The sequence below is a fragment of the Saccostrea cucullata genome, unplaced genomic scaffold (assembly GCF_032062105.1).
Source record: "Saccostrea cucullata isolate Sc308-1 unplaced genomic scaffold, CSIRO_AGI_Scuc_v1 ctg50, whole genome shotgun sequence".
NCBI classification, from domain to species: Eukaryota; Metazoa; Mollusca; class Bivalvia; order Ostreida; family Ostreidae; genus Saccostrea; species Saccostrea cuccullata.
Genome location: NW_026931583.1, coordinates 295,783 through 307,680, shown reverse-complemented (window position 1 = coordinate 307,680; position 11,898 = coordinate 295,783). Strand labels below are relative to the sequence as shown.

General features: G+C 35.1%; 1 protein-coding gene across 1 annotated transcript in view; it reads left to right on the top strand.

The window, feature by feature from the left end:
* LOC134233068 (titin-like) overlaps positions 1-11,898 on the top strand; it is a 177,995-nt gene that overhangs the window by 103,136 nt on the left and 62,961 nt on the right. Inside the window, 23 exon segments of the mRNA XM_062715064.1 lie at positions 15-47; positions 311-382; positions 471-527; positions 663-968; positions 1,103-1,420; positions 1,519-1,570; positions 2,350-2,430; positions 2,722-2,809; positions 2,918-3,209; positions 3,368-3,497; positions 3,713-3,781; positions 3,890-3,961; positions 4,198-4,269; positions 4,619-4,690; positions 4,781-4,849; positions 4,956-5,344; positions 5,459-5,568; positions 5,926-6,078; positions 6,980-8,641; positions 9,256-9,401; positions 9,579-9,757; positions 9,867-10,014; positions 10,447-10,694. Of these exon segments, the coding sequence (XP_062571048.1) occupies positions 15-47; positions 311-382; positions 471-527; positions 663-968; positions 1,103-1,420; positions 1,519-1,570; positions 2,350-2,430; positions 2,722-2,809; positions 2,918-3,209; positions 3,368-3,497; positions 3,713-3,781; positions 3,890-3,961; positions 4,198-4,269; positions 4,619-4,690; positions 4,781-4,849; positions 4,956-5,344; positions 5,459-5,568; positions 5,926-6,078; positions 6,980-8,641; positions 9,256-9,401; positions 9,579-9,757; positions 9,867-10,014; positions 10,447-10,694 (4,818 nt within the window).

Genomic DNA, 11,898 nt, shown 5'->3' with positions numbered 1-11,898 from the left:
TTTTTTTTTTCTAGATGGACTTGTTGTTTTGATGGGACCATACATAAGTAACTTATTAAGGGGGGGGGGATGGAGGGAGTCTGAACTTCTTTAAAAATGTCTTTATTTGTTTGATTATTTTGTTCAATACTAATACTCATCTTTAAGATTTTTGTAAGGTAAAAAAAAAAAAAAAAAAATGTACTCTAAATATATTAAATTTATTTATAGATTGCAATGATGTAGATAGGATACTTTTATTTCAAGTGTATCAATGTATGCAAAGATGATTTTTCAGTTTTCCCCAACTAAAGTTTTTATTTTATTTCAGAAAAACAAGTTGAGCATATCGATACCGAGTTTACTTTGAAAGACACTTTATCTGAGAAAGAAAAACAATATGGTAGGTATCATTTCTGTTTCTTTGGTCATATTCAAACCTTAATGCACTCCATTAAATTTCATTTAATGCATATTCAAACGTTTTATAGAAGAAGAGAAGGAAGCAACTTCTGAAGAAGAGAAGCCCGAATCACCTATTTCTATTGGTAAATTTAATAATTGATTTTATCCAGGGGAAAGAAGTTTTATTTTATGTGGCATAAATTGTCTCAATGATTGTGTAATTACTGGTAGCAGACAGTCGTAGCTATATATTGATATCACAGCATTTTTATTATCAGTTGTGGAAGAGAAGGTGGAAAAAGAAGCACCTTTGGTGGTCTCTCCCTTGAAGAGTGTTCAAGCATCAGATGGTGGACAAGCTCGCTTGGAATGCCAGATTCAGGGAAAACCCAAACCAACTGTCACATGGTACAAAGAGGATCAGGTTCTGGTGAACTCAGAGGAGTTCAAAATCTTCTATGATGAGGACAATCTGTGCTCTCTATTCATATCAGATGTTTACCCGGAGGATGCTGGGAAATACACCGTGGTGGCTCAGAATGAACTTGGTACTGCTGAAACAACTGCTGAACTCTTTGTTGCAGGTATATACCATTAAAGACCGCTTGTTAACCTTTATGACAGCATTTTTCAAACTTACTGCATAAAACGATAATATTTGGATGTATCATATGGTAAATGAACAGAATAAATCTTGCATTTTTTTTTTACTTCAAAGCTCCAGATGAAGCTGAGGATGACTTCATTGCTCCAGCTTTCACTCAAAAACCGAAGTTCCAGACTGCTGCTATCAGTGAGGAGGTGACTTTTGAGGCCACAGTGGTGGCAAACCCACAACCACAGATTCTGTGGTCCAAAGAAAACACTGAAATTACTCCAAGTGACAAAGTCAAGATTTCAGTTGACCAAGATGGCAATATCTATCACTCAACACTGACCTTATCAGAGCTGGAAGCAGAGGATGCTGGGACGTACAAGGTCCTTGCCCAGAATGACCAGGGTGAAGCCAGTATCTCAGTCTCTCTGCTTGTCAAAAGTAAGATTTTGTAAAGGATTCACACAACAAAAATAGATTTATAGTTTATTAGATGTGTGACTTTCATGACTGATTTTTTTTTATTCTATTGTTTTTAGAACCAGAAGGACCCCAGAAGACAGATTTCAGGGATTCATTAACAACAGAAGTGTAAGTAGAATTGAAATTATTCCTATATATACATACCAAGAGCAAAATGTGTCCCTTTGATAAACTTGCATTCTAACAAAGTATTATTCATAAGAATAAAAAGATATTGTATATCATTTAATATGTATACCTGAACAAGTTTTTGGGATTCACATGTTGATTTAAAAACTTGCATGTTAAGGACAGATGATACAAACAAAAAATGGATGCCTGGATCGGTATATATTTTTTGACCTAATTTCATTGCAAATGTTGCAAATAATAAATTTCTAGAATATACAGAAATTGTAAACCACCTGTGACGTTCAAAATTCTACCCTTCTGAAACAATCCCTATTATTCTATACAAATATTTCTCACTTTAAATTCCATTTCTGTCCAACTTTGAATAAAAAATTAAAAACTACACAGTTAAAGTTAATCATTTTAGTTATTAAAACATGACCCAAATGGTTATTTTCAAAATTTTTGACAAAAGTTTGTTTGTATCATCTGTCCTTAATTATGAACTTTAAAGTACCGGTATATATTTTTTTCTCAGTGTGAATTTCTTCCTTGCAAGCAATAACTGTCCTTATCTAGACTTCTTATGCATGGCTTTGAATCTCTCTCAAGATTTCAGTACAGATTACTTTTATGTAAAGATTTTGAAACTTTCGTATTTTTTTAACATTTGATGATAAAACCTTGCTGTCTACTAATAAGATTTGACCAGTGTTAATTCTTTCTTTGCTGACAACCTCTGCATGATCTTGTTACCTTGCTTCCCCTGTAAACAGGAAAACTAAAGTTGGCATTAAACATCAGCCTGAACAGATGGACTTTAGAACCCTCTTAAAATCTACCTCAACCAAATCCAAGTAAGTCAGATCCAAAATGTAATCAAAATTTATTCATTAAGAAAGGAAGTTTTATACATGTATTTAAGGAAAGTTCTAAAGTTAGCTAGACAAAGATGTTGAGTTTATTATCTAAAAAACATAATGTTTAAAGTTGGAACTGTCCGAACATTTGATTATTTTTTATCCCTTAGCAGATTCTCTCTTTGCATGTCAATGTTGATTTGGCATGGTCAGTGTGAAAGCATGTTTCTCCCTCCTCTCAACACAAATGTTTATAAGCATGATCTTATGGTTCCTTTGTGTATACAGGAAATTTGCACAAGATGTTACAGAAGAGGAAACTACTCAAGAGCTTGAGGAAAGTGAACAAGTTGATTTCAGACAGGTTCTCAAAAAGGTGAGTACAGGAAATCTGTCTTTTAATCCCCCTACAACATTCTATATGCATAATCTAAAAATTTATGTCTAACATTTTTGTAAGCATACTTTATTAACATTCTTGCAGACTGTCACTTCTCCACAGTTTGTGGTTGCCATTGAAGACCAGAAAGCTGAGGAAGGTGATGAGGCCAAATTCCTTGTCAAGGTCAGAGGTGAACCAACTCCAGAGGTCATGTGGTTCCATGAGAATGAACCAATCAAAGACGATGACATATACAAGATCATGGCGGGTCAGCCAGGGGAGGTAATCCTCCATCTGCCTGAGGTGTTCCCTGAGGATGCTGGTGTGTACACTGTGAAGGCAGTCAACGAGGCAGGGGAGGTCTCCTGTTCAGCTGTGCTCACAGTTCTCCAAGGTAATAAGATCATCCAAGCCTTGTTAAGCTCATATTCTAGTTGGAAGTTACAGAAAAGACTTAGGAGTCAAGGAATTCAAGAACACACCACCTTTTCACATTTGTAATGGCTGAATTAATCCAGTGAAAAATTTTACTTTTTCTGACTACTTTTGCAGAGGAACTTGAAGGAACTGAAGAACTTAAGGAGGCACCAAAACCAGAAGCAGTGGAAGAAGCACCTGCTAAACCATTCATAATGCCAGAGGCTGAACAGTTAGACTTCAGAGCTGCTCTCAAAACTAAAGTGTAAGTGTGTGTTGTGTTTTCAAGGATTTATACCCAGTCAAATATTATTCAAGAAAAATAATCTGAATATAGTAATTAGTTTCAAATATGCATACCTCCTATATTTTATCAGAAATTTAATTTTGCATTGCATTTTTGTATAAACTTTTTTTTACCATATAGCATGCTTCCCTTGTATGAATATTTTGATGATTTTCTTTGCATGCAATATATAGCAAAACCAAATCAAATGAGACCTTTGAAACTGAACAACTGGACTTCAGAAGTGCTCTTAAAACTAAAGTGTAAGTTAAGAAAATTACTGAAATGGGTGATGGGCTTTCTTGAATAAATGGATATTTATTTTGACCTTAAAATGAAAGTTGACATCTTGGTTCTTTGTTCCTCAAAAGGAAAACAAAGGTGAATGAACAGTTTCAATCAGAACAACTAGACTTCAGGGGTGCTCTTAAATCCGAGCATGTGTGAGTTACTGTACATTCTTTTTTAATTAAAGATTGAATTTTCAGAAAACATGCATTTATGGGTGTAATCATAAACCATAATATAATAATTTTCTTGTTTTGTATTTATGCAATTTTAACAAACCTGCACGAAAAATTTAATCACCTTGCAATCATATTCATTACAATTAACAGTGTTTAAGTTTAGCTAACAAGAGCAAAGACCAATAATCGCATGCTTATATGTATTCTGACAGACAAACCAAAGTTAATCAACAGTTTGCTCATCAACAGTTGGACTTCAGGGATGCAATAAAAACTCACCATGTGTAAGTCAGGGACTATCATCAAAATGCTGCTCTTTTACAGTTTATCATAATATGATAAATTCTTGGTTTTCATAATATGATAAGTTCTTAGTTTGTAATGATATTGTAATTTTTTTACTTTGTAATCATACAGATATAGAAATAAAAGTACTAATATCTTATTACATGTAATACAGTAATTCTGTGGTAATCAAATCTATTGAACAATCCTAAACTATGCATATTTCTTTGGAAAAAAATTAATTTTATTCACAGAAAAATTGTTATTAATAATAAAAAAAATGCATGAAATTTAAAAATGCAACTTGAGAGATTTGCCTTTGCATGGTATGATATGCATGTTTTTCAGGGAAACCAAAGTGAACCAACAATTCAAGCATGAACAGTTAGATTTTAGAGATGCCTTGAAAAATGAGAGAATGTAAGTACCACTAGCTCCCTGTAAGATCACTTCAAACTCATAATTCATATAAACTGCTTATGCATGCTGTTTGAATTTGCATGTTTACAGAGAAACAAAAGTCAGCCAACAATTTCCGCATGAGCAGCTGGACTTCAGATCAGTGTTGAAGACGGACCGGTAAGATACATGGAGAGGGAACTATGAATAAAACATAAATGTATTAAGTTTAAGTTAAGTGTGAAATAAAGGAAGCTACATTGCATTCTTTTCATCCTTTTTCCAGGGATTCCAGCGAAGAAATTACTCAGGAGGAGACCGTTATCGAGGTTCCACAGAAACCAAAGGAGGAGGCGCCTCAGGTGTCAGAAGTAGAAGAAGAGGAAATTGTGGCACCTAAATTCGTAACCAGAATTGAGGACCAGAAAGTCCAGGAGGGAGAGGAAGTCAAATTTGTTGTCAAGGTGACAGGCACGCCCACTCCTGAGGTCACATGGCACCATGACAACGAGGTCATCAAAGAGGACAGTGACATCTACAGAATGGAGCAGGGAGAAGAAGGGGAGGTCACTCTACTGTTGACTGAGGCTTTCCCTGAGGACTCTGGTGTTTATACAGTCACAGCCTCCAATGTCGCGGGACAGGCTGAGTGTACCGCCATGCTGAATGTCACTGGTAATATAGGACTCACATTGTCATCATTATAAACCGTCAACTTTGTCATTATTTTGCAATTTGGGGGGATAATATTTTGAGACATGCTATGAGAGTTTCTCTTTTCTTTTTCAGAATTAGTCGAGGAAGAAGAAAAGGAAGAACAAGTTGAGGTGATTGAAAGCAAAGAAGTTATCAAAGAGGAGGCTGCACTGAAAATACAGTCAGTGTTCAGGGGATTTAAGGTTAGCAGATAATATTAATACTGATGAAAGGCTACCTTATTTTGTAAACTAAATTTTACATAGGAAAACAAAAAAACTAATATATTCACAATATAATAAGTATATTATTCTTAATAATAGCGTACAATTTGTCTTATTAAAGCAACTCAAATGCATTCAAATATATTAAAGAAAATAGTTTTAAATACTGGTAATGATATTTACAAAATGAAAAAGTCATTCTAATGGTTATAATAACTCAACTACAAATATTATGTACTGGTGTGTAATCCTAGTCATTGAGTACACTATTTAGCCTCAGATAAGTTGACCAATTTAAACACACTACATTTCTAACCAAAGTTAAAACACTTTTAGGCCAGAGAAGAAGTGAAACACATGAAAGAGGCTAAGGAACACCAAGAAGTTCCCACATTTGAAGCTGATACGACCTTTGACATTAGTGACATCAGCACTGATACCGAGGTCACAGGTCAGCTTCCAAAGGATGAGCAACCACAGGAAACTCAGGTAGGTCATGTCCTCTGTCCTAAATATAGTCCTTTGGTGCATTTTATCAATGCTGAAAAATTATATACATTGTTTAATATCTAATGTTTATTTAATATAAAATGTAAATTTAATACTTCAGAAATATAATTTTATTCAACTGAAATAAATAAATAATTAACAACTGGGGGCATTTCTTAATGAAAATCTAAAAGCACTTAGAATTTAGAAAAATGTAGAGTAGGTGACACACACATTACTAACTAAATGAATAATTAAAGTAGATAGGTCATATTTCAGTAAATACTAGTATAGCTAAACATAATAAATAATGAAGTTTCAATGCATTGCTAATTTCTATGGCTGATGCACTTTTAAGATCTTTGTATTAAGTGGTTTAATAATTTTTCAGCTAGCGTAACACATTAAAATTTTGAAATAACTTTTCTAACTTGGTCAGTTCACCAGGGCTCAATAATCAGAATTATTAATTATTAATTAACTGCTAGGGCTGCAAAAAGGTGATGGCAAAACTACTTCTTAATCATGTTAATATAATTTTGTTTGGCAATTTTCTTCTTTATCTATTGAAATATTTTTTTTATTTCCTGAGCATGCATTGCAAATTTTCCCATTTTCTTTACATTATGGTCAATGAAATTTTGTATGTTGCAAGCAAATTTAAAAAACTTCAGCATGAACATTTTTGGCATGAATTTATTTTTTCAAATTATTCAACCACAATGTATTGTAAATTTGCAAAAAATTTGCCAACAAAGCAATTATGTGTGAGCAAGAACGCAAAAGGAAAGGTTAAAAAATGGGTTTTTCATTTCAGTAATATTGCCTTCTTGCTCATTGTTTCCAATTGTCTGCATGTATAGCCAGAATTGTTTATTAGTGTTTGTTTACCACCTCACAGCAGCATATGCATGCACTCAGCAGCAATGACTACGACATAGGCACTAAAGTTTATACCTGGAGAATAGGGAGCACCCCACAAGACAGCTCCCCTCAATATGAAACTTATTTGTTCAAGGAGGAAGTTGTTGTAACTGGCCCAGAGAGTGAGGACAGAGGATATCTTCCATCTGATGAGGAGGCTGAAAGGACCAAGACTGTGGAGGATGAGACTTCCACCTGGCACATCACAGGGGAAGAGGAGGAGGCACCTGCACTGCCCTCAACGTCTGCTCCTGAACTAACCACTGACTCAACCTTACTCTCCAGCAGACCTGATAGGACTTCTGATGACTTTACATCCATACCAAGCTCCACTCCTCTAGAAGGCACAGAGGAAACATTCACTTTTGTTACAGCTGAAGATCTTCCTGAGAAAAGTGTGGAGGAAGAGTTCACTATACTTAACAAGGAAGATATTCCTCCTCTTCAACTGGGAATCTCATCTGATGAGAAAGAAGGATCTGAAAAATCCTATCCTGAGGATTTCACCAGTTCTGATGAAGATGACAGCTCTGCTGAAAAACGTTTGGCAAGTGAGGAAGAAAAGAAAAAACTTGCAAAACAACAGGAATTAGACCAAGACAAAATTCCTCAAAAGGAAGAAGACATCGGTGAGAGAATACCACTCAAAGAGAAATCAGAGGAGTCTTCAACTTCAGAGGAATCTGAAGAAGAAGACTTTGTGAAACCTTCAATGCCAGATGTAGTTCCTAAAGTCTCTGATGAAAAAGAACTTAAAGGTGTTCCAATAACTGATGCTGACAAAGTGCCAAAAGAATCTCCACAAAAGGAAATTGAATTCCCTGAAAAAGAAAAGCAACTTACAGAGGAAGAAATTATCCTCCCTTCAGAGGACAAACCAGAATTTGCAGATAAAACAACATCAGAAAAAGATGTAATTCCACAAAGAGATGAAGCTGAAAAAGACAAATTTGAAAGCCTCATTGAGGAAGAAAAAGAACAAAGACAAACATCTATGGTAGACAAGGTGAGCCTGTGGGATGAGGAAAGTGAGGATGAGGAAAGAAAACTGATGAGAAAGTTCTCTCCTCTAGAAAAATCAGTGGATGAACAACAAGAGAGTGAGGTCATTGTGGAATATGAGGAGGACCTTGCTAAACCTGATTTCAAACAACAGATTTCCCTTGAGGAAAGACAACCACCAGAAACTAAGAAAGATCTAAAAGACAGTGAAAAACAGACAAAGAAGGATCTTGTTGACTTTTCCTTTGACAAGCTATTGCAGTCACCCACTGAGATGCCAGAAGAAGAAAGAGAAATTCAGGAAGAAATGGAACAGCCAGTGTTGTACCAGAAAGACAATTTTGGTCCAGACTTTGAAGTTCAACCTAAGGACATTTTCCATGCTGAACGGAGATATGATCAGTTTGAAGGTTTGTCTGATAAAGAAGAAGAGTTTGAGGAGGCCAGCATTGAGGAGGAAGAAATCTTGGAGGAGGAGGATGCCCATGATGAATTCTTTGGTAGGGAATACATACTAGAAAATATTCCCGAGGAGGAGTCGTTTGAGGCTTCAGAGACTGAGGGGTATGGAGTAGAGGACCAGCAACTGAGTCCAGAGGAGTCAGTAAGAAAACCCAGCAAAGATAAAACTTCAGAGGTAGGCCATTATCATAGACGTGTAGCTTAGGCAAATCAGAGGGTGGTTAGAGGAAAAAGACACTGTGAACAAACAATGAAACAAACACCAACTATATAACTATTACATATTAAGATTTAGATTTTTCTGTTGGTAAGTATACACGTAGTACATGTATCGCTATGTATTCCAGACATATGTACAAAAATATATACATGTATTTCTTCACAAGGCTTTTGGCTTTTATCACTGTTTGTGTCTTTAACCTTCAAACTTACATCCCAGAAGCACTCGCATATCATTTGTCTTCCATGTACATGTACATATATACACATCAAGATATTTATATGTAAACTTTGTGTTTTATTCTTTGGATTTCAGGTGTGTTCAGAACATATAGCATGATATAGCCCTCCGTTTTGAAATGAAACTTTGAATAGGAGAGGGTGGTTTGATCTTTTTGCAGTGTACCCCTTTGGAGATATTTTTATTCTGCATGAATTTTTTCCTTATGAGTAAAAAAAGTTTTGGGGTTGATTTTTTTTCTCCTCTCTTTTTGTTATCTTTTATCTGATGCATGAAGCAAATAAACATTGTATGGTGTTCTTATCAGGGTATTGCTTTAAATTTCTCAGGATGTTGAGGCAGATTTGACCTTGACAGAGGGTGACCTTGAGAAGCCATCCTTCCTGCGAGAACTCTCAGACCAGGAAGTAACTGAGGATGACACAGTGACTTTTATTGTACAAGTCAGCGGCACTCCTTTCCCAGAAATCACTTGGTAGGGATATTTCCAAATACCTACATTATTTTATGACAAACATTAATGAAAGTATTATATTTCCTTTCTGTTTTTCATAAAGGTAATAAGATCATCCTCAATTTAGAGGAAATTAATTTATTGCTGAGAAAAAAATATAAATATTTTCTCATACTAGTACATTTTTATACAAAACAGGTACAAGGATGCTGTTGAAATTGTACCTGATGACCATTTCATCACTGAAGTTAGAGGAAACTTTGCCTCACTCATCATCAAAGATGTTGTCATCGATGATGATGCAGAGTATGTAGTAAAAGCCAGCAACAAGGCAGGCACAGCGACCAGTAAAGGAGAACTCTTTGTTAATCCCTCTGGTAAGTTTTCCAAGATGGCTAACTAACTTTGATGATGAAATTGGTGGAGTTCATGACTTTTCAGATCCTGTGGATTGATGGCATTGAGGAATTATGATTTTCGTTATAGGTGAGGCTCCATCCATCATCTCAAGAATTGAGGACATTGAGATAGAACCAAGTGCTCCAATTGTCCTTGAATGCCAGGTCAGAGGTCATCCCAAACCAAAGGTCACCTGGTTGAAAGACGGAGAAGAAATCTCAGGACCTCGCTACAGGTAACCAATTTAATCAACTTGTCAAACCTAGTAAACAATAAAATAATACAAGAACACAAAAGAATTGTGAAACTTATTTTTAGCTCACCTCAACGAAGTTGGGGGGAGCTTATGTGATACCCTCGGCGTCGGCATCGGCGTCGGTGTCGGCGTCAGCGTCCCAGGTTAAGGTTAAGTTTTTTGGAGCAGTTTTCTTTTTAATTACTTCTGTGTCCTATACTGATTAGACATGCATGGAAGATGGTTTTAGTGTGTTTTATTGTACCAGACAAAGTTTCAGATGCTGCAATTTCAGCAAAGGAATTACGAGGTTAATGTTTTTGGAGCAGGTTATCATTTTTGTGCATGGTGATGGTACAGCTATAAGCCCTATCTTGACAAACTTGTGGATGATACATCTATCCTCTGGGCTTGCTGACGTGACGGTGTCAGGTTAAAGTTTTTTGTGTACACTGCCAGACTCTCCTGTGAAATTATTGGTAAGCCAACACCTGAGGTTGTATGGCTAGCCAATCAGACCGTGATTGAAGAAAGCCCCAAATACCACATGAGCTATGATGGTACCACTGCCATATTGGAAATACAAGACACAGGATTTAATGACGCTGAAGTGACATACACGTGCAGAGCTCAGAACCTTGCTGGAGAATGTGAAACCACTGCTCATGTTGAACTTCAAGGTATTTTATAATAACCAGAATCTAACAGACAGATTAGTGTGGCATTATACATATTATGATGTGAGTCTTTTCTAAATGAAGGCTTTTGATGTAGGATTGAAACACACTTTTGCAAACCAGTGATACATAAATTGCAATCAAATCATCATTACAAATTTTTGTCATGCAGACTTTGTTTCATATGTACCATTTGGCCGTAATTTCATTTTAAATCAGATGTGTGTTTCATATCCATATTTGCAATAAATCCCCATCTTCTGCTAAACCCTGCATGGTATTTCAATCTGTTCTCTATTGTGATATATGTATGCAGATTTTGTCTTACTGTTCTGTGGCAAAGATTTACATAGATTCAGAGTGATCTGCCCCTGATAAAGAATGCTTGGATGAAACATCAAGAAGGATAACTCTGGATTGAATTTTGTTTTTAATAGATTTTTTTGTAAAGTTGATTGATGCTGCAATTGTTGAACATTGTTTTTCATTTTTTATTATATTCTGCATGCTATATTTATTTTGCTTATGTTGTACAATGACATATACGATATTAACAATCAACACATCATTCTTTTTGAATTTTTATTTTTTTCCCATGTTTTCATTACTGATCAAATATATATATGCATAGTACTCAAGTTTGACTAACACATCTTCAATAAGCGTATTAAGCAAAAATATATCCATCAAATTCATTTTTGATGAAAGTACAATCATTTAGTGTGCATGAAGTCATTAAGTAATGAGAGATGATGAGAATAGTGCATTTATATAGCAACTTTTCTTTATACTGACATTCCAGAATTTAACTATTATATACATTTCTGTTTTTTTGTAACAATTTTCTTTTGACAAAATATCTTTACAAACTTTCCATTTCAACTAATGTTTAAGAAAGCTCTAAACACTGCACACTAAAGAGCACTATTTGTAGGGTAGTTTTATGTCATTAGAGTGATCTGCCCTTAGTTGTACAATGACATATACGATATTAACAAAACACATGGTTATTTTTACAGTTTTCACTGTAGATATATATATGCATTTTTACGCGTGGTATTAATATATCCGCTATTTTTGTGGTCACAAATTTAGTGTGCGGAAATTTGAGAGATGTACTTAATATAAATGTATAGGCATTCTGTTTAACATTATATACATTTCTGTTTTTTTGTAAAATCTTTTGACATAATTTTCAAACTTTCCC